This window comes from Trachurus trachurus, assembly GCF_905171665.1.
Source record: "Trachurus trachurus genome assembly, chromosome: 14".
NCBI classification, from domain to species: domain Eukaryota; kingdom Metazoa; phylum Chordata; class Actinopteri; order Carangiformes; family Carangidae; genus Trachurus; species Trachurus trachurus.
The window spans coordinates 8,377,016-8,400,842 of record NC_139903.1 but is presented as its reverse complement, the minus strand read 5'-3'; the positions used below and the strand labels follow the sequence as shown (position 1 = coordinate 8,400,842).

The 23,827-nt window shown below is 42.6% G+C and overlaps 1 protein-coding gene across 4 annotated transcripts in view; it reads right to left on the bottom strand.

Annotated features, from left to right (window-relative positions):
• med13a (mediator complex subunit 13a) overlaps window positions 1-23,827 on the bottom strand; it is a 100,996-nt gene that overhangs the window by 53,685 nt on the left and 23,484 nt on the right. For all 4 annotated transcript variants that reach the window (XM_083986042.1, XM_083986043.1, XM_083986044.1 and 1 more), the window contains exon 3: window positions 21,467-21,635. In XM_083986042.1, the coding sequence (XP_083842168.1) occupies window positions 21,467-21,635 (169 nt within the window). The remainder of the gene's footprint in view (window positions 1-21,466; window positions 21,636-23,827) is intronic.

Below are 23,827 nucleotides of genomic sequence, written 5' to 3'. Positions count from 1 at the left end.
CGATATTGCGTTGATGGGGGTGGGGGGAACAGAATCAATTTGGTCTACATATGGGAAACAATAGGTGTATGTTTGAGTAACATGAACATTTGTGTTTCATTCTATAAACTACTGATAACAATTTCTCCCAAAAATTACAACTGGTCAAAATAACAAAAAAAGATGCAGTGTTTTCAGACCTCAAATAATGCAAAGAAAACAAGTTGATGTTCATTTTTAAACAGACATTTTTTAATTTAGGAAGAGTTCAGATTAATATAGATGGAATGTTAATCCTGCAGCAGCAGTAACTGTTTACTGATTTCCTGTTTTATGGTCCAAAATGTTTCTATTAAAATAAAGCCAATAATGACATTTTTTGTGTTCTCTTTTTATGTGGAAAAGTACCGAAAAGTATCGAAAAGTATCGAAAAACATGTTGGTACCGATACCGGTACCAAAATGTTGGTATCGTGACAACACTACTACAGTATAAGGCCGGATTTCATATAGATGGCAGAGATAAGGTCAAACCCTTTAGCAGAAGATGTTTTTCCCTGTTTTCAAACAGCATCTTTATATATTTTTATGCAAGATGTGCTTATGATGACTCTGCTGTTTTACTTAATGGCCATTTCCTCCCCTTCCCTCGTCATGTCATGTTATGTTGTACGTTTTGTACCCAGCTGGCACATAGTATATGTATGTTACTAAAAGAAAACAAATAAAAAATAAATAAAAAAGAGGAATCTGGTCGCTTCTTCCGCTGTTTTGCTAATGCTCCTCCTGACCATGTGCATTTGTTTACAACGAAGCCGGTGCCAAAGGCGAGAAATCAACCAATAGAGCGGAAGACAGCGTTATATGTGACTTTATTTTCAAAGGATAGCCCCTTGAGATGTGCCATCTCATTTTCAAGGGGGTCCTTATTAACAACAAAAATACAAAACAAGAGTTCAGTCATCAATAGTACAGGTATATATCGTATATGAGGTTACAACATGTATATCTGTGTAGTTTAATCTGTCATAAACAAGAGATTACGGGTTATGGGGCGTGTTTGTGTCAAGAGCTGGGACAAACTTGTTTTTCAGCCAAGAGACACAATAAGTGACAAGTAAAGTCATTTATTAAGCAATCACAATTACTCCAAAGTTGTTTAATTAAGGTAAAAATGCAGCATAGTTAAGCTACAAATCCTGCGTAGTTCCTCTTTAATGTTGACATGACATGATGACAGTATTGTATCAGGCTCAGCTGCTGAGTGGGAGTCGGGGGGTGAGAATAAAAGAGAAACTGGTGGAATAAAGTCAGACAAAGACAGTTTACGACTACTACAACTACGGCGGTCACCTGAGGAGGATCCTGAGGAGACACACGTTCGAACAGACGGAGGAAACACTGGTGAGTGGTCAGGTGAGGTTGTGAAGAGAGGAGACAACTAGGGAATTAGGCCACATGTTGGCACAGAGAGCCAAGACGCCTTTTGTTGGGAGGTGTGTGTGTGTCTGTGTGTGTGGCGACTGTGCTGAAGTAGTAAATTACGCTTGGCTTCTTTTGACTGCGGTGCACAATCAGGAGAAGGGGAGGGAGGGGAGGGGAGGGCAGAGGGCGAACTTGGACTGAGACGAGGGGTTACTCCTCGAGGCTCTCTTTAAGAAAAGGAACAATCCAATTCTGGGGGAAACGAGTTAACTAATTAGCCTGTCAAGCAACGAGGATGTTATTGTCTGTGTTGTCATTATAAGAATGTACATGCTGCGAATACTGTGCTATATTTACCTACATGGTGGTGGAGGAGAGAGGGGGGGAAAAAAACGGTTTAGAGAGCAGCGAGGGGAGGACAGGAAGGAAGAAGTGAGAGATGGGCTACAAGAGAGAGAGATGGAGAGAGAGAGAGAGAGAGACTACATGTGTTGTTGTATTCTGCAGACATCAACAGAACTGCAGCAGTGAACCATTCTCCTCTCACTCGCAAAGAAAACCTGACACTACACATTCTCACACGTCTGCGTTTGCAGGGCACTTGTAAGCTGGAGCGAGGTAGAGGGCTGGGCTGCCATCTGTGGCTCAGCAGGCAGAAGTACAACAACCCCAACAACTCTCTCTCACACACACACACATAACACACAGAGTGCCACACCAGATTCAAATCAATTCTTCACAAATATGGCTCTATATGTATATACGCATTCATCTCTGTCGGTCGGTCGGTCGGTCGGTGTGTGAGCCTATTGGCTAAGAGGATTATCCGATATCCCAGCTGTTGACATTAAAACAGCCTCATGCTAAAGGATCGTATTATTATTGTGACCCAACAGTGATTAGTGTGTGGGTCACTCTCTGTACACTTCACACATGCTAAATATCTTAACGAATGTGTGTAATCTGATTTCGTCTACTTGATTTAACTGCACCGATCTGTAGTTAAAGGACAATTATGGGCAAATTCAACTCGGGGCTGTATTTTCCTAACATTTTAGGTCTAAAAGAATGAAGATTTTCAGTTTAATTGCTCCTGTTTTGCGGTAGTTGTGTCTGTCCCCACATCGCCACGGCAGCAATGAATGGGAGCGGATGCAAGTTCCGCTGTTTAGGCTGTTTACATCCCTCAAAGCCGCAATATTTTTCCACAGACAGCGTGAAGTTTATTTACTTCAAGCAAGCCGACATGTTTGTAAAACTAGATCTAATTCAAAGTCTCAAGCGAGACCCAAGTTGACGCTCGGTGTGTTCACGTGCAGTCGGAAGCTCCCGTTTGTGTCATAAACACAGGAATATCAACTCTTGACTTGCTTGAAGTAAACAAACTTCTCGGTGCATGTTTGAGTCGCCATCTGACGCTGTCTGTGGGGAAAAAAATTGCGGTTTTGAGGGATGTGAACAGCCTAAGCAGCGGAACTTCCATCCGCTCCCATTCATCGCTGCCGTGGTGATGCAGGGACAGACACAACTACTGCAAAACAGGAGCAATTAAACTGAAAATCTTCAAACTCCTTCTTTTAGGCCTAAAATGTTAGGAAAATACAGCCCCCGAGTTGAATTTGCACCGGAATTGTCCTTTAACTTCAGGTCAACAGACGCTGAACGAACGCTGAAGATAATCCTGCAGACAGACGACGAGCCTCTGCTGAAGTCAACAGGTGCTTGGATGGCGCCGAGCCAGGTGGGCGCCCAAACATCAACATGAACAACAACACATGACACGTTTCCTCACCGCCGAGGCTCTCACACACTCTCCCTCTCTCTCTCTCTCACACACACACACACACACACACACACACACACAAAGGGGAACAGGATTTACTGAAGCTTACACTGTAACAAACTGCAGCACAAGCCTGTTGGATGATCTGTGTGTGTGTGTGTGTGTGTGTGGTAGTGTTCGCCGTCCCGCCCGCCCGCACGTGACACACACAAAACACAAACACAGCATCGTGCCAAATTCAGCTCTTCTGCAAACATCCACGGCCTGCTGGTGCAGTAAACACAACCACACACACACACACACACAGACACACACATACCTCAGCATGTGGGCTAAACATACACCTGCACACATCAGCTGTTAAGTATTGGGGGGGTAAGAAAGTGTGTGTGTGTGTGTGTGTGTGTGTGTGTGTGTGTGTGTGTGTGTGTGTGTGTGTGTGTGTGTGTGTGTGTGTGTGTGTGTGTGTGTGTGTGTGTGTGTGTGTGTGTGTGTGTGTGTGTGTGTGTGTGTGTGTGTGGCTGGACCAAAGGGAAACAGCTGATTAATACGTTTTTTTCCCCTTTATATGATTACACACTGCTTCTCCTTCAGGACAGTAATTGGAGACTTAAGGGGCGTTCAGTGACCTCACGGTTCAGTTTCTGGCTGCAGGACCTTTTTTTTTTTTTTTTTGCAAATTCATACCCTTCTCCATCTGCCCTTGTTTCTTCCATCTCTCTCTCTCTCTCTCTCTCTCTACACTGTTAACTGTCCAATAAAAAGGCAAAATGCCACAAAAAAAAGATGACATACAGGAGAGTTAAAGAAACAGTTTGACATTTTGGGGAACAGGCTTTCTTGCCAAGGGTTAAGATGAGAGAATGAATGCCACGCGTCGGCTCCAATTACCATTAAGAGTCTGGAAAAAGGAGGAAACGGCCGGGCCGGCTCTGTCCGAGGGTAACAACGTCAACCTATCAGCGCCTCTTAAACTAACATTTTAGGGGACATTATAAGCCGAAACGATTTCTTCGGCAGGTGCAGTGATTTTCTTTAAATGTGACCTGATCCAGCACTCAATCAACGTATCAATGTAAAGAGGAGAAAATAAGCTTTAAAATGATACCCTAGTCAAAGTCATACATTGGATGGTTTTCAAGATATGGCCATTTGAATTGTGGTCTTCCACTCTTTTTTCTGATTGAAAACCTGAGAAAACTACATTTAAACATTATAGAACGTCTCTACGTGTGTAAGCGTTGCATCGATGCTAATCTCGGTTTAGCATCGACGCTACGCTCGGTTTAGCATCTGTTCCCGTACTACGTGATTATGTGCACCCCGTCCTTTGTGGTCATAAATGCACCCTTCAAGGACGCTCGGAAAGTGGGGAATCCCACAATTCAAATGCAGTTTACAGCTTCATAAACGGTTCAAAAGTTATTTAATGTTGTGCTCGTCTGGAGGGTTAAAAGTTGCAAATCAACTTTAATCGTCATTTACGTGCCTTTTCTCAATTATCTGGACTATGAAAGTTCGGGAGATTGTTTTTGAATGTCATTTCCTTGAAATTAGCAAACTTCCGACTCATTTCGCCAGAGCTGGTCACAAATTCAACTTCAACTTCAACAGAAATCTCAGTAATGCCTCCAATTCCACTTTAGCTCCAAATTTAATCATCGTGATTAAAAATTATGACTTCACTTCATTTGAAAACTATTTCTCACTTTGCCTCGGGGTCCCCAGGAACCTCCGGAGGGGCCCTTCTCATGACACATTGTGTCTGGTAAAGTGTGTCGAACCTGCCTCCAGGCTTCTCGGGGATTTTTCAGAATGTCATCTCCCCTGCAGTGAGATACTGCTTACACTTCCAAAAGAAAAAAAGGCCAAAAAAACCAAGGCCAGTGCCGAAAAAACTGTGCACGTGTGCGATTAAAATACCACCTGTCAGCAGCAGCACGCACACACATACACACATGAGGTGCATGAGCTAATGGACACAGAAATCCCTCTTTAAATGATTAAATGTTTCTCATTTGGTTTGTTTGCTGTGTCATTAGAGGAAGTCAATACATGATTTTAATAAAAGGCAGGAGAACGTGTGTTGCAGGCAGCAGGCTGCAGCGTTTCCACCCTGCAAGAGGAGAGGAGAGGAAGCCTGTCTGAATATTAGGTTCATCATCATCAACCAGATATGTGGGATCTCACTTCCTATGTTTTTATCTGCCTCTCTTCTTTCTCTCAGTCGTGTAAAGAAAAGCGTGAAGGAGGGGAGGGCTGTCGTTGTAGCCTGACAAAAAGCCACAAGATCTTTTAATCATCTTTTCCCTCTCCGTCTCCACCTTTTCCTCCCACTCCCCTCTCCTCTCCTCTCCTCTGCTCTTCATCTATTAACTGGCAAATAGACCGGGCTGCTCTCTTGATCTGCTCTCTGTCTCTCCTTTTCTGTCACAAAGAGCGAACACTCGCACGCTCGCTCGCTCGCTCGCACGCCGCCACAGAGAGAGACACTCCCTGGCTGCTCCACCTCTCAGATGCAAATGGCCGGTGGCCTTTGGCACGGCGGGCAGGAGAAAATAAGATAATCCTGCGAGGATTTTTGAAGCCACACACACACAAAGGAGGGCAGGTGGGCACATTTGCCTTCAGCTGGCAGTGCCATGGAAATGAGGTGCCAGAGGCCGGCGGCGACCTGCACGGCGGTGGCAGCGGCGGCAAGCGGAGGCAACTGAATAGGACTGACAGCCTCTATCATTGTCACACGGATGGTCTGCTGCTGCTGCTGCTGCTGCTGTGTGGCACACAACACAACACAAACAGACAGACGATCGCACACCCTGAATTTTCAATATGGCCTTTATTTACAAAACGAAATGTGCATGTGCATTACAGCTGGGAACAGAACGAGGCCTTTTGACATTTCACTTTATCTGAGATCTTAATCGCTTCACTGACACATTAACACAGAGCTGGAGTTCTCCCGTGTTAACATTCAGACTGCGATTATGTCTTGTCAAATGTTTCTAAATTGCACCCATCAACATCTTCCACCTTTTCTCAGGGGCCTCTCCTGAGCTGTAACTAATCGCCATTTTAATTAATAATCAATCTCTTGTAAATTAATGTCAAAGAATTGTCAATTAAAAGTCAATCACCACTTGCCAGAGCTAAAGACGATGCTTTCAAAATCCAGAGGAAAGAAGAATACAGTTTACAATGAAAGAAAACACAGAAAAATCAAATCAATTACGACAATAAATTGATTCATTTTGATCATTCATTAAAGGAAAATCTTTCCTCAAACTTTCACTCCTACAAGAACAATTCCTCATCCCCCTAAAACCTTTGTCTTTTTCCCTATCTGACAAAAAAACCCACAGAAATCTGCAATGAAATACGAGATTGTTGTTTCTGGGTAAAACAATTACTGCACGAGCAACATCTCATTATCTCCTGTGTGTGTGTTATCTGTAGCCGCGCTTTGCCAGCAGATGAATTTGTGGCTTGTCGTTACAGCGAATGGCAACAAAAGCAGTTGCCCGTGTGGACCCTAGAAAAAAAAAAAAAAAAAAGGTACAGAGCATCCAAATTCATTCAGTGACTGTTCCAGCTGCTATAAATTCATGTGCATTGTAATTATTTGTGTCGTGGGGAATCACGGTGTTCCTGCCAAACGTTCATGTATCGGTGGCATTGTCGCCATGTTTTTATTTGTCCACTGTTTGGTTCTTTAGATGTTGTTACAATAACTGTGCTCCTCCTGTGTGACGTGATTTTTTAAAGGAATAGTTCACCAAAAAAATGAAATTCAGTCATTAGTGACTCACCCTCATGCTGATGAATACTCCGGAGTAGTTTTTTATTCCTCAAAGTGCATCTGGAGACCCAGGAGGCCGGTTCGTAGTCCAACGAAAACTTTATATGAGAGTAATAGCGCCGGACACAAAAATGTCAATAAAACTACAAACCATTTAATATTCCTCCACACTGCTCGTCCGCTGCAATCCAAGTGTCTTGAAGGGACATAATCCAAAGTTTACTCGAACCAACGTCATTTAGGACATTTTTACAACCTAAACAGTCCTGTATTGAATTTGCCTGGTGCACAATCTTCGTGTTCAGGCGACGCACGCGTGCATCCTGCCAGAGACAAACAGGTCCATAAAACTACACAAAAACCTTGAAATATTCCTCCACACCGCTCGCTCGCGGCAATCCAAGTGTCCTGAAGGGATATAGTCCAGAGTTTACCCGAAACGACGTCATTGAGGCAAGTCCGGGACTGTTCAGGACTGTTAAGGCTGTAAAAATGTCCTAAATTACGTTGTTTCCAGTAAACTCTGGACTATATCCCTTCAGGACACTTGGATTGCAGCGGACGAGCAGTGTGGAGGAATATTAAATGGTTTTTGTGTAGATTTATGGACATTTTTGTGTCAGGTCCTATTAATCTCATATAAAGTTTTCGTTGGACTATACGAACCCGCCTCCTGGGTCTCCAGATGCACCTTGAGGAATAAAAAACCACTCTGGAGTATTCATCAGCATGAGGGTGAGTCACTAATGACTGAATTTCATTTTTTGGTGAACTATTCCTTTAAGTTTCCTTCTCTTTTTGATGAGGTTTCACCCTGCTGCAAATGTAAAACAAACTGTGTACTCACTGTAAGAGCTCCTAACTCTGACTGTCTCTCAACCATTAGTGAACACATCCCTGCAGAGCGGCAGTCACGTGCCTTTCCTTTTTACACACACACACACACACACACACACACAAACACACGTGCAAGCGGTTGCATGAAACTTTGGTGAGGTGAATCAAAAGTCAATTGGTGGCCACGGACACGGAGGGGAAGAACAGTTCAGGGGGACGACATGAGGACAGACAGCGGAGAAAAAAAAGAGGAAGGAGGGCTGCAGAGATGTGACATTCCTCAGATGTTTGTTGGGCTCGGCCGACCGTGCACTATGAACCGAGTTCTTCCGTTTAGCTGATGTACGTTTCCTCAGCACAATAACAACAGCAGCAGCAGCAGCAGCAGCAGCAGCAGTAGTGAGTGTGTCTTTCACTGCGAAGAGAGAGACACCCCTCCATCTCTGGCCACGCAGCTGTCACCTCTGCTCTGTCTTGCACGTGGATATCTGCCATTTGTAGCAGCTTGTTATTGCGATGTGGGCCATGTAAACATGTTTTGACTGGTGTCGCTTGCTGCAGTGACAAGACTGCGCTGGCATGGCTGCAGTTTCTGACGCGATATTAATAAACAATGCATCTGGAATCAAAAAAAACAATCGGTCGCCATGTGAGCAGCAAATTAGCGAAAATCATTTTAAGTTTGGACACAGTGACGCAAGAGAGAGAGAGAGAGAGAGAAATAAACACGTTGCGTCATTAAATCTTAGTAGTTTTACTGGGGGGGTTTGAATGTCTGTTTACACAATCATCTGTCAGCAAGGAGGTGCAAATTTCACTTTCACATACGGAAAGGCATGCGAGGGATTAACATGGCCCGAAGAACCGCGTCAGGCTGTTAAGGATGTACGGTATTAGTGTTAAACAATCAAAAGTTGGCGGTGGCATTCTGGTCAAGGATGAAGGAAAACGAGACAAATAAGGGAGGAACTGTGAAAGAACAAAGACGGTAGACGCCGGCATTGATTTAGAGGACATTTCCAGGGTGATATAATCTTCCCTACTGTCTAGCCACCTGACCACTGGGAAACAACAGCACTGTCTGCTGCCAAAGTAACACAAACACGCAGCAGCAGCAGCAGCAGCTCCAAAAAAGAGGCACCAGCTCCGGCTTTAACACGCAGTTCACACACACACAGGAGACTAGGTGGCTGAGGAAAATACTAAACCGAAACTCTTGAGGCCAACACATTCACTTACACACACTCAGAGCTCTATTACTTTGAATTGATTTCCTTCTGCCACAAATGGAGAGCAGGGTGAGCCTCTTTATATATGTCAGATTAAACTTGGAAGGGAGAGAGAGAGAGAGAGAGAAATGGAAAAGAGATGGAACGAACGACAAGTCCATAAAAAGAGGAGAAATCCGATCCTCTCCAAGCGGTGTCGCAGATACAGATACAGCCAGAGCCGACTAAAGATAATACTGACATAACCCTGACAGCGTTCGGGTTCCAGCTTCCTTCTATTCCTCCTTTCCAACGTTTAGGCAGCAAACAACTCACATATGCACATCAGGGTTCCTCTAATAATAATACACCTGCTGTCAGCTAAAAAGTCGCTCTCAATCTGAGCTAGATACCTTTTTGGCTCTTCAGGAAAAAAAATATATAAATTAAAAATCAGTAATTATACTCATTAGCATGTTCACGTAATCACTTTGCAACTGCATCCTGATTGTAATGCGACATCTGTTCCTTCTTATGAAAAAAGGCACTTAGTGTATTCACCGCAGTGTGATGTGCATTAATTGCCAAAATATGCATGAATAGCATAACACATCCTATTATACACCTGCGAGCGGGGGGGGAAAGTACGTAAACATGTTGCAGCGGCTGCATGTAATGATGGTGGGTGTTTCTTTTTTTTTTAAAGCCTGTTCTTTTAAGCCAAGCTCAAGTCAAGTCATTAGGTCATGGCATTAGTAATGTAAGTTGCACAGTTGTAATAATAAAGCTTAATTACTCAGAGCCACAGCCAATTAGCCGGCCTCATCCTGGATTAAAAAGTGGGCTTCTGCGACCCACAAAGACACGACCGACTTTTGCCCTTTTTTTTCTTTTTTAAATGAGCAGAAATTGCTTGTTGGAATTGGAAATCATGTTGTAGTTAGTACATATAGTGTATTTATAGTTTAGCATACTCATGTTCACTCTAGCTCCGTCTTCCAGCTGCGCTCTACGCACTTCTGCACAGAAACGTAACTGAATACCATGGCTGAATGTCAGAGTAAAGATCAGATGCTGGATGACTCAGTTTCAATTGAAATGTGAAGATTTTAAACCTGTAGATGCTTTTATAATAACACATATGAAAAATGAACATGAATTACAAGCATGTTTTGACTACGCCACTTAATTAAAGTAATGAGATTAGTTTTTACGTCAAATAAAGGGTAGTATATAGGACAAATGTATAATCCTCTGTACTTTTCAGTGGTATTATCCAGCATCGTTGGCTCCAGTGGATAAACCTATGTAAGCTTTTTCCAAGTAATTCAGCAGCTATGTGTGTGTGTGTTGTCCTTGAAAGGCGACTAATCAGGGCGACATAATGAACGCGTCAAACTAAAATCAATTTCAGCATCGGCCCACTCTTGACGGAGAAGTAAGCTGAAGCTAAGTTGAATAAGGTTAAGTTTGTCTTGGACACTAACACATTAAGAAGAATGCTTTCCTGTACACTTATCTTGCCATATCTTAATTATTGCGTGGAAGTGTGGGGCAAAATACCTATGCAAGTAACATCACTCCTCTGTTTCTGCTTCAGAAAAGAGCAGTAAGGGTTATTCACAAGGGAGGCAACAGAGAACCCTCAAATAGATTCTTTATTTCTGCAGGTTTATTGAAAGTGGCCGAGCTAATAGAACTTCAGACCTTAAAAATAATGTATAAAGCAAAAGAACAGATCATTACCAGAACATTTACAGAACTTGTTCAAGCTGGAGGAAGAGGATAACAGACTGAAGCTTGATTTTTTTAAACATACATTTGCAAGGCTATAAGCTTAACACAAATGTGTATTTCTGTTGCAGGTGTAAAACTATGGCATTGACAAAGCAAGGAACTGAAAAGTTGTACAAGCATATCTTGGTTAAAGAAAATGTTTAAAAAAGAAAAAATAAGCGCCTACAAAAAAATCTTAAATATTTTGAAATAGTGCATAATATTGGTGTCATAATATTAAGCCAATGCAATTATAACAATAGAAAGGGGCAGGTACTATACGTTTTTCTTCATCCTGCTCCTTTTCATTTATGGTGACTATGTGTACATTATGTAAATATGTGCAACCATGTGTAGTATGTAAACCATGAATGGAATAAATCCAAAAAAATGTTCATGGAAGTTCAGGTCTGCTTGTTGATGCTCTGGAAACATCTGTTACACTATGCTGGCCTTTACTGCGGTGTTGAAACAAATAAATAAACATAAGAGAGTTACCACAGGTTTATAATCAAACAGCACATTCAGCAGAACAAAAACTGGCAGGTCTTTACAGATATTCAGGAAAACTTTAAAAAAAAAAATCCCCTTGTAGCATTTAGCTCCATTAACAACAAACTGATAAACACACTCTCCAAAGCTGCGGATTTCTGTGTTTTATTTCCAACAGGCTATAAAAAAATTAAAAAAAAACCATTTAGCCTCCACTTAAACTTCATGTCATTCCTCTCTTAGATATGACTTCAAATTAAACACAAAAATGTTTAAAAATGTTAAACCAACTGAGCTTTGAAGACGGGGAGGATGAAAGTGAAAGTGAACCGGGAGCTGTGTTGTCTATACGGTGTCAAAAAAACACACACACACAGACACACACACCGACACATAAAGACAGGATCACTTACAGCCCCCTAATCCCTGGCTCTGTGCGAGGATTACGTATTCTTTAACCCTCAGATGCATTTTAAGAATATTTTAGTTGCATTATTAGCCTACACACTACAGTGAAGCCTACATTTGGCCAGAAGCAGCAGCAGCAGCACAGATCGGTTTGGAGTTAACGAATATTTTGGATTTTGTCTCATTTGCATGAGGAAAAAGAAAGAGAGAGAGAGAGAGACCTCCTGTTAAATCTCTGCACATTTCATTCTGGTTCGGGTTACGGTGCGACCACCTTGCGGTCTACGAGGTGAAATGTATAACACCATATAAGGGATTAGCTTTAAATGTGGCCATCTGTCTGAACCTCTGGATTACAGGACAGCACCATGGGAATCACAGTTACTTGGAAAAGGACAGAGAGGAGGGGAGGGGAGGGGAGGGGAGGGGAGGGAGTGACGCCCGACAGATTAACTATTGAGGACTACTCCAGATCCTCGGCTCGGCTGCGGCCGCGGCCTCTTTCCCCCATAGCCTCTGGTCACATGGGAGGAAGATGCGGAGGAATGGGAGGAATGCTTGGTGGTACAGTCAGAGGAGGAGGAGGTGGGAGCAAAAGAGGGGGAAGCGGTAAGGACACAGGATTCCCTCCATGAATAGTGAAATTTGTCCCTGTCGCTGACACCAATACGGGTTTTCCTCACATAAAAAAAGTCGATGACGCCTGTTACTTTAGTAATGAGAGAGTTCTTTGTTCTCCCAGGGCCTCGCTCACTCGCACACATCAGAGGAAACGAGGGAGGCATTCAGGAGTGGAAATTGGAGGAATACTCAACTCATCCAACATCGGTGGTGCTACTTTACAACCTTCTGATGGTGTCATGTTTCTTAAAAACGTCCTGAGCATTTTGTTCCCCAGGTGTCATTTAGACAGACGTTCAATCAAAGTCCTATTAGCTTCTTTTGTCTCATTGTTTTTGGACACGCTACACCTTGTTCAGCAGCACAGCACAACACAATCCATTCTTATAAAACTAAAACTGAGCTGGGTGCTGCTGCTGCTGCTGCCAACTCATTTAGAGAAAACGCTTAACTCATTTCTCTCTGAGCCAAAAAAATATTAAATGAATAAATATTGTTTCAAACCAGTGTGATTAACATTTATAATATGAGCCGCCTTGAGGATGACAGTTCAAATTAGCGTACAGTACGCAGTTAAAATTGTGTATAAGCTTACACATCGCAGGGGCCTCTGTAAGGTCAGAGGCTGCAGACGACTTTGCTTTGAATTGTTAACACCACACAACATGATGCAACGGGAAATAGACTATTAATAATGTAAAATTCTGCAGCAATTAAAGAAGTGAGCCATACAAAGACAAAAAAAACATAACAAAACAAAAAAAAAACACTGGTCTTTTCCTTTAAGAGCCATATTTATCTCCTGGACAGGATCTCTCCAGCAACATGATATATCCAGAGCGCCAGCCGGGTCACATGGTCCCACAGCCCCGGTCTCCCTGGAGTTGCTTGTTGCTAGAGAGACCGGCGGTGAAGTGCAGGGAGGACCGAGGGGGGTTAGTAGGAGGGTGGGAGGGTAGGAGGGTCGAGTGTTTTGGTGGCGAGGCGTTTTCAGGAAAGGTGCTGAGTCGTCCTGTGTATCTATATCACTGCTGCACGTCACATAACGCAGTTCTGTCCGGCTGCGTTTCTTGTGTCTTACACCATTAATTCCTATGAAAAGCTCATGTGCCAACTCTCTCTCTCTCTCTCGCCGACTGCCCCTCGGTGTGCGGACCGACCGACCGACCCGGGCTTGCACTTGCATGCATGCCGATTGTGTTTGTGTGTGTTGCTCGGTGTCCCTGTGTGTTTGTGTGTTGTGTGCTGGGAGCAGGGAGGGGATAAATTTAGCGCTTTAGCCCCAGACTGGAGGCAGTGGCCCTTTATCCTGCACTGTCCTACTTAACAGAGAGTGCTGCTGCTCTCTGCTTCCGCCTGCCACAGCGCACCAGGGCTCGCACATTCAACCTCCCAACGACCAAAACAATAGAGGAAGAATGTGCACGACGGCATCGCACACAGTCATGCAGAAAAGTGCAGACGGTCGCATCTGTTTATGCACAGGCGTTGTGTTGAGTGTTATTGTATAACTATGTTTTGCATTCATTCATTCATTACATTTCTCTGCTCTTGAAATATGAGCTGCTGCTGCTGCTGCTGCTGCACGCTGGCCTCGTTTCATAACAGCTTGATTGTTAATGACACTTTGAGTCAGACAACAATAACTAGCAGACTAGACATATTTAAATACAGCCTGAGTGGTAATCTAACACTCCTGATTGCAACGCAGTTGGAGCAGCACGTTGTTGTAGATCTTGTACTAAATGCCGTTTTTTAAAAACACCGACATGCATACCAAACAGATTTTTTTTTTTTAAAGAAAAGAAACAATCTCCCTTTTGTCTCGATCAAATTGAAACATCAAAAGATTTAACGTCGCTCCGAATTTCATGTAACAGCAGCCAATTAGAAACAAGTCAACGAGTTAGTCTGCCTTAAGCTGACCAATGGAGCACGAGCATCCCACTTCACCTTGGAAACACACGATCCCAGGGTGCATTTCCCTGCTGCCATGACAACCGAGAGGAGCTCTCCCTTGCTCCCCTCCTCCCTCCATCCCTTGTGTTCCCTCCCGCTCTCTCTCCCTCTCTCTGTGTTTCCTGAAGCCAGTCTACCTAGCAGCAAAAAAAAGGTTCTCAGAAACAACCAGGCTGCACAACTTGGAGCCGCCTGCGCTCCAGACAAAGAGAATTACTGTCAGCTGTATCAACAACACACATACTGCTGCTGGATTTGCGGCTCTGACCAAATCACTGGTTGTTGCACTGATTTATTTAAAGAAACCGGTTGAATAACAGTTCAACTGTTTGTAATATTTCATTTTGAATTTAATCCCTGGAAAACAATATTTGAAGACGAATCATAAAAACTGACATTTTCTGAGCAAAAAAATACAGTTAATCCTCCACGATATCTTGATATAAACAGGTGGAAGTAAATGCAACTGGAGGCACCAGGAGGAGGTTATCATTATTAAATTTTTTTTTTTTTTTTTTGGAAATTCAGTTTGCTGCCTACTGCTTACCACACGCATCAGGCTAAAATGAGAAAGGAGGGAGGGAGGGAGGGAGGGAGGGAGGAGAGATGATGTAAGCATTTCAACACAGGCTGAGGTCTGAGGTTATGAACAATGTCAGCTAGCAACAGCCTCCACCAACTGGAGACTCTAGATGCAGCACAGAGGAGTCGTGCAATGATCAGAGAGAGCCGGGGTATCTATCCATCCATCCACCACCAGTGTTTCTAGGAGCAGAATAACTTTGCCCACCCAAGAAGAATAAGATGAAGATGATGGCAAATTATTTTCTATTTTTAGCTTTTTTACTACTGTGTGGGAATGTATTAGAAAGTTCACATGACTGACAGTGGTGCAATTGTGTAGAGTTGCAACATTTCTAAAGAATATTAATATGCAAACGTGCACATCACTTTATCAGTCAGTTGATTAAACTGTATGGAGGATATATTAATGAACTGTTAAAAGGGAGATACAGTGGGTAATCTCATAAAATCTGGGCCAGATGAATATAAATTATCAAAACCTATAAAGACCTGTTGTCTCCTCACATCCAACCCCCAAAAGAATTGACACCTCATGGACAGAGGTGACACATAAAGAGCGTAAAAACCCCACTAAATCTGTGCATTGCACTAAAAGCAATCTTGGCTCAATCACTGATCGGACCACAGCTATCACTAGAAGACACTATGGACATCATGCATGAAGACGACTAAAATATAACATCCTGTCAAACAGATAAGGAATCAAAGTTGATTATTTTATCTCTCGATGATCAAAAGGCATTTGAAATAAAGTTCAGTAGAATTAGACTTAAAATCTTGCAGCTATCTGAGGCGGATGGAGGGCTTAAACTTTCAAACTTAACTCATCGTTTCTTTGAAAATGTAGATTCAGAAGGGCAGACACACACAAACATACACACACACACCGGCCAGGCGTAACATTATGACCACTGACAGGTGACGTGAATAGTGGGTGGGATATTATATTAGGCTATATTACATATTATATATTCAGCTACTGTTGCTCAAACTGCTTAAGAAGTTCATGCTGGTTCTGATAGAAGCCGTCACAACACAACACACAGTGCATCGCAGTTTGTTGCGTATTTGGCAGCAAAAGGGACCAGAAACGTTTGTAACAACATCGGAAAAAGTCGCTTTTGACAAAACAAAAAAACTAAACAAACGGACAGTGAGTGAGTGTCACGACTTCCTGTATTGGCCCTTCAAATTAAAAGCCCTATAGCCTTTCATAAACAGTTCAGTCATAATGATTTTGACTTTTACACACCTTTTTAAATTAGCTTTTAATATATAACTTTTGTGTGTTTTATACTGTTTCTGTTGTTTTTAACTGAATTACACTCTGACTTGCTCTATTTTATGATTTTAAAAGTGTAAAGTGTCTTTGAGCATTTGTAAAAGCGCTTACAAATGTATTATTAATTTGGACAAGTTTGGAAAGTTTGTTTGTTTTGGAAAGAAATAGGCCCAAGGCTCCTACAAATTTTAACTTCTTGACATGTTCCTATTAAAGAATTGGCCACATGGACCGAGATCACGCTTAAAATCTGGAAAAAGAAACAGACAGCTTTCATGTTAATGAAGCTCATTAATCAGCTGTGGTAAATGTGGTTTTATGGAGACTCTCACACATCATTTAGACATCAAATTAAATTGTGGACTGGTTTTTCTGCAACAGTTTCAGTGGTGACAATCGTAAGATATTAAAAAAAACAACTTTTTTCTTCTTTTCTTTTTTTAGAGCCAACTTTCCAGACCTTGCCTAAGAAGAGACGGAAACTCACAAAACCTGCCGCCCCCATAGAGAACTTTCTAATAGAGATACAAATGAGAATAGGAGATAAGAAGATAATCAGTAAATTATATCATACGGTTTTATCTTTGAATCTACATAATTCCCAACAGATAAATCAGAGAAGCAGGAAGCGGAAACGAACAAGGTCACATCACAGAAAACTTGACGTGCACTCACTGACGGAGGCACAATTAGTTCACGGTTCTTCAAACACTGAGGAAAGGAAAGATTCCCACCCCACAGGTCGTATTTGAGAAACGCCACTTTGCCAAACGCACCTTTATATTGTAGCTATGCAGTATGTACTGAGCCGAGTGTGTTCTGGTCTGGAGAGAGGAATGAGATGAAATCAAAGAGGTTTTCTAAGAGGATATCCCACAAGACCAGTTGCATTATGGGGGAGTAATACCTAAAGAACTGGATGGGAGCGCAAAGAAATACTTTGATATATTCCAGAGTTAATGTTTATATGCAACAGGCTGAATAAAATGCACTGTATATTAAACTGTTGTTGCTGGAAAACTAGATAAAAGTTCCACATAAGAAAACAAGCTGACAGCAAACTGAGCATCTTTAGGTTTTGATGAGTTTATTGAATAAAACAACCTTAGAGGCAGGTGTTATAATGGGATTTATTTTCTTCTGATATTTAAAAGACAAAACAATTAACCAGGTACTTGAGAAAATGACTGTCAGATTAGCAGCAGTCCTTTATAAAGCCGCTGTAAGTGCACTGACAACATGTACGAAGCTGGAAACTGGCTTGTAATGCCATTTAGTCACCAGCTACCTCCCTCAGTCATGTCAGATATCTTTCTTTGAGTCAGAGTTTTCCATCGGCACCTGAACAACCAACCCGGCACAAATTAGGTTGGTTGTAGTAAACTTTTTAAACATTTGGGTAAAAACAATAACTTTGACTGACAGAGATCTAATGACAGTGATAAGAGTGAAACGGTATAAAGTCTCCAACCCAATATATTACGCTCTCTAAAGAAAACATTTTTTATTACACAAATATATTTTTACAAGAATTTTATAGTCACACAGGAGAGAAGATAAAAGCTTTCGAGACTGTTTTGCTTCTCCTTGTTGTAAATCCACTTGTGATTTAGAGGAAAAGACGATACTAATAACAGCGCCTGACCTGTTTGTCAATGAAAGGTGAACAAGGTGCTGAAAAGGAGCCAGATGAGTACAAGTGTTTGCAAACAAACACTATTAAACTAATCAATTTGGTGAGTGTTTCTGTATTGAAGCAGGTGAGGTGAGGAAACCTAGGCGAGAATGATGTGTGTGTGTGTGTGTGTGTGTGCAGGTTTCACTGAACAATACGAGTGGGAATCCCCTGGATCTGCTCGGCCCCGTTCCCTATGGAGTCAGCCAGCCAAGCCAAGCCACCGGGAATGATGTCAGCACAGACAAAAAGCCGCCGTCACGTCGTCACACACACACCACCCATGAGAACGAACGAAGCCTCCCTACGGGGTGAACACCACGTTCTTCTCTCAGTGGCACCGGTACGACGAATCTTCTTGAGCATCTCCACGGTAACAAGACACAAAGACGAGTCGGCAAAACCAGCTTCAGAAAGCACGAGACGGTGAGGGGAAACCGTCAGTGTGTGTGTGTGTGTGTGTGTGTGTGTGTGTGTGTGTGTGTGTGTGTGTGTGTGTGTGTGTGTGTGTGTGTGTGTACTCAGCATTACTGTGTCCTGCACATATGAAAACCAACATTACATGAACCATGGAATAAATTACAAACAGCACAGGCCTACATCAGCTACAACAAGATACAAACACACACAAAACAAACACACACTGCATGGTCAGACCAGCTGGTCTACAAACAGGAGCAAAACATTACAACAATACAACGAGTCCAGTGAATTTCTGTCAAAGGTTTGTGGTGCTTTTTGTTTGTCAAAAAAAAAAAAAATCCCAGCGCGGCTGCTGGGGCACAGCGGAAAACACAACACCAAAGGGAGAGGAAAAACATCCTTGACGACAACTGAGATTCAGGGTGGTTGCACCACTATTTATAACCTGCCCAGTCTGCACTGTGACAGCAGAGGGGGACGGAGGGAAGAGAGGAGAGAGAGAGAGAAAGTGAGAGAAGAGAGAGAGAAAGAGGAGAGAGAGAGAGAGTCAGTACGTTTACATGACACTTGAGAAAACAGAATTATTGCCTTAATCCGACTATAACTGGACAACTGAGTGCATGTAAACGCGTTAGTCCGACTAATATCGGAGTTCTCCAACACCCAGATGATGTGATTGGAATTCGACTTTCTCCAGCATGTACAGTATACGCCGTAATCGGAGTTTAACTGGACAACGCATGTGCGCGTGCTCCACACACACCCCGCGCTGGCGTAAGACCCCGGAACAAAAACACCCAAGAAAGCCGGTCGCAGAAGCTGTTGCTGTAGCGTTACGGCGTTCTTGTCTTGTCTGCCTCTCGAAATCACCATGACCATGAGGGATGGCGTGCACCTTATCTGCACAATAAGTAGCGCGCACATTACGTACGAGATGAACAAAGCTGTAACAATTAACCATCTCGCTGTCGTTCGAAAATGCCGGTCTGCAGGTCAACCGGAAAAGAGGCTGTATTAACCCGCTGAAACGACGCATATCGCCACCTGGTGTCGAGGAGGAGGACACGTTCCCGTCAGTTATTCGACTTTCTCAGTTGCATGTAAAGTGGGACAAGGACAGAAGTCCGATTAGACGCGAAAATCGAATTTTGAGCATAGCTCGATTAAGCTGTACATGTAAACGTACTGAGTGAGAGAAAAGAGAGAGAAAGAGGAGAGAGAGAGAGAGAGAGAGAGAGAAAGAGAGGGAGAACCAGACACACAGGCAGCGGGTGGCCTGTGAATTCCAGAGCAGAGGAAAAGACCATTGTTTTCTTTTTTTCCCCATGACTGGGGCCCTGTGTGATTAGCGTACTGGCTAAAGAGGCAACAGAGCTAAAAACAAGTCGTGAATACAGCTATATATCTATGAATACAGCTTTAAAAAAAAGTGGCTGGTTCTTCTGTGTTATTTTGTCTTTTTCTTTTGTCCATTATTCTGCCAGTTATGTGAAAATCTTTTATCCTCGTCGTTGTCATCGTCCTGAGAGATCATGCGAGTCTCTGTCGACCCACAACACAGGCCGGCGTGGAGAAAAAAAGTCTCTATATTCAAAAAGCAGGAAACTCTGATCTGCCAGCCCACACTGTTGTAATGATAAAGACGTGCTGACAGCAGATAGCAGCACAGTTCTGGCCTTTTCTAACCTGAGCAGCACAACTGGCATGCATGCAAACAAACACACACACACACACACACACACACACACACACACACACACACACACACACACAAACACGTGTCTGTGCATGCACAAGATTATGTCGCCACATGGCCGCCACGGTCACCTGACCCGAGGAAAATCTGGCAACAGCACCAGAAACAACTCCAAAAACAATAACACAGCAGAGAAAATCCCTCCTCCATTTCAGCTGCCGGCCGAACGCCGTGATGCTGCAGAGACGAGTCAGGGAGTGGAGGTGTGTGGGGCAACAAATGCTACGGTCATTTTCTCCTCGCTAACCCCCGCTTCTCCGTCTCTTATCAATAAACCCAGACACTGAAGGCAAGAAATCCAGCTCAGCAGATAGTGAAGAGAGACGGTGGAGGGTGTCTCGGTCGTACACAAACAGACACACAGCAGGCACAGTTGGCACAACAGCAACTCTTTATAAGTTTTCTCTAAGACTCTCACATCACAAGTGAAATGCAGCAGTGCACAATGCAGGATGTTTCCAAACTGATGCACAGGGCCAATCCGTGCAGTTTTCAATGTATTTATAAAGTTATATATATATATATATAAAGCCTAATCCAAAACCGTTTATTTGTTTGTCTTCGGTATAACAGACGTTTACGTAAGTGTCTCTATGTCTTTCTTTGGCTCTAATGTTGAGTGTTAACATTAAAGAGGAACTATGCAGGCTTTTTTTTTAGCTTAACTATGCTACATTTTTACATTAATTAACTGTGATGGTTTAATAAATGACATGTTTCTTGTTACGAGGGAGAATGGAGGCTCTCTGCCTTCCACCAAGCGTCCCTTGGCCGAAAACCAACTTTGCAAGATCAGCGCCACCGCCCCCGGTGTCCCAGCTCTCGATCTGCAGCACCACGACACAAACGCACCCCGTAAACCCGTAATCTCTTGTTTATGACAGATTAAACTACACAAATATACACTGCTGTAACACCGTTTATGATATATAACGTTATGTACCGCTCTATTGATTGATTTCTCGCCGGCTTCGTTGTAAACAAATGCACATGGCCGGGAGGAGGGTTAGCAAAAAAGCGGAGAACCGACCAGACTTGCATAGTTCCTCTTCAAAAGGACAGAACAAACCTAAATGTGATACTTCATTTCATCAAAATCTCAAGGCAGGAGCGCTCTGACTGGTACATTGCACAATACATGCTATTTAATGTCTAGCTCCGTCTGTAGAAGCCATATGAATGTGTGTGTTTATGTCAAGTGCTGCCTGGTGGGACTAGACCCCCTAACCGCTGCGCCGAGGTGTTGGTTTAATAGCCTACACACTGAATAACACATAAAAACTGTAAAAGCCTTTGTCTGGAGGAGCGGTGCTCAGCCCACTGAGCGCCACCCGACCACATCACAGCCAGCAACAGCAGCAGACGTAACTTCACAAAACAGGTTGAGAAAAGACACCTTTGCACACGCCATAAAAGGAGAAGACAAGTCGACAAGAACACGTGGAGTCTGCTTCTCACCTCTTGTTGATGGGCTTCTCATCCTTCTCGTAGGGCTTGACGAACCACTTGCCGATGCGAACGAAGCTGCGGTTCATGAGGCAGCGCTCCAGCAAGTTGTGGATGGCTTTGAAGAGCAGCGTGCGACACTCGTAGGAAAGGCCGTTCTCCCACACCCCATCTTCCTCGGCTGGTAGAGAGAGAGAGAAAAAAAAAAGAAAGAAAGGCAAGACAGAAGGATGTGAGTGGAGTGGACAGCTGTGAGAGTTTTTCGTGACACTTTTACAAATCGGTAAGAACTCTCCGGGGCAAATAATGTCAATGTTGACAACACAATTACACAGTGAGAGAGGGGGTGCGTGTTGTTGGTCACACATCAGCTTTAACACTTGATCAGGTAACAGTGAGATTAAAGTGTGGGAGCATCAGCTGCTGTACTCGACATATTGTCACATTAGGATGCATCATCATCATTATGAAGCTTTGAAAGGTTTTATCATCACGTTCATGTTTAACTTCTGAATGTTTAGCTCTCACTACTATTTACTCTCTTATGAAAATGCAAACACTGTTCACTGCTCACAAGGACAATCTCACTCCTCTCCACGCCATTATGCCATCATGAATCACCTTGCAATTCCAGTCTGACAAACTTTCTAATAAACATGTATGTAGCCACGAGCAATTATATCAACTATTCAAACATGCCGCTGCTGCTGCTCAGTGTGCACAACATTCAATTCAACCCAGTGCATAATTGTAACAAGGTTACTCTGCAGCAATCTAATGAGCACAACAAGCCTGCCTGTTCACACTGGACAACCTGATACAGAAAATTTCACGTTTCCTGGAATGCAAAGCAGCAAGTCATATCTCAAGTGACATCTGAAAAGCACATAAAAATGGCAAACGGAAAGTGTAAATGCAAACAACATGTGTGATCACTATAGGACAGAGAAAGAGGTGAAGCAGAAACCTGCTGCTTTCAGGTGCTCTCTGCTCGGACACATGTTGAGTTTTCATGCTGGGGTTTAAGAGCAACAGCCCTGGTTTTGTTTAGTTTTTTCAGAAACAAATTTCAGAAACAGATTTCTCATCACCTTGCTGTTTTTTCTGCAGGTTTTCAACAAGTTAAACGTTTTTAAGTCTTTTTGAGACCACAATGAAAGCAATTTAAGATCTGTTTTTTGTAAGAAAGGAAGCTAAATCTGTGTCCCCGAATGACTTGCAAAGTAAATTCATTTATTCACATTCAAATGAATGACTACACTGAATACTGTGTAAACAAGAGGAGCATGCTACAGTTCACATTAGTGCTTACATGTTGTTTTGTTGCCTGACCAATACTTTTTTTTTTTTAATTAAGTGAAGATCAGTGGAAAACAACATATTAAGTAAGGGTTAGACAAGCCATTAAACAAAGACAAATGCTATACTAGTGCAAAACAGTGCTGCCTAATCAATACTAAGTTTTCCTTAAAACATTTTTTGGGGGGGAAATTAACACTATTTGATTTCATCTTTCAAATATTTTTATTGGAGCACACTGTAATATAATATTGTTACATATTTACATCAAACACATCCAAGAGTATAATGTGTATCCATACAGAGATGTGTGCAGTTAGGACATAATGCCCTCTTTTTGGCAGATGAAAGAACAGATAAACATGTATCATTATTTGATTTCATACGTTTAAATTACTTTCAGAAAAACTGAGAAAGTTAGCAAACATTGACACTCAATATCAATATCAATTCCAGTGTCCACTGATGCTATGTTTTACTGGGAGACGATGATGCTCGCTAGCTAACCAGGAGTGGTTGGGATGGTTTACTGCCAAACCTCTCAGGTACAACTCGCACTTTTAAGGTTCTTTTTCACACATGCAAAGCGTTAAGACTGTAATTACACTGTTACACCCACAGCACTATAATTATTTGGTTCATATGGTGTACTGAAGTGAAACAACTCGCATACCAAAAATGTACCACGCTGATCAGAGGGGGGGGGTGAAGCTACAGCTCTGGAAAAAATAAAGAGACCATTACTCCAAAATGTTCTTAATAAATCAGCTTCTCTACATGTATGGCAGCCATCGATTCCAGTGTCTATTGAACTCCAACACAAGAACACCTCACTCTACTTACAGTAGCTGACCACCTGAACCAAATCATATTTAATGGAAGAAAGATTATAAATACATTTTTAAAAAAACACTGCTGCGATTAAAAATTGGGATTATTCCACCAATTTTGATTTCTAAACACTTCCTAAGTTTAAAAAGTAGTGTAGTGTTGTTTTAAAATGTTTTCTTTGCATCAAACAAGGTCTGAAAACAAGATTGCCATTTTCTGCAAATAAATGCTCTAAATTACAAT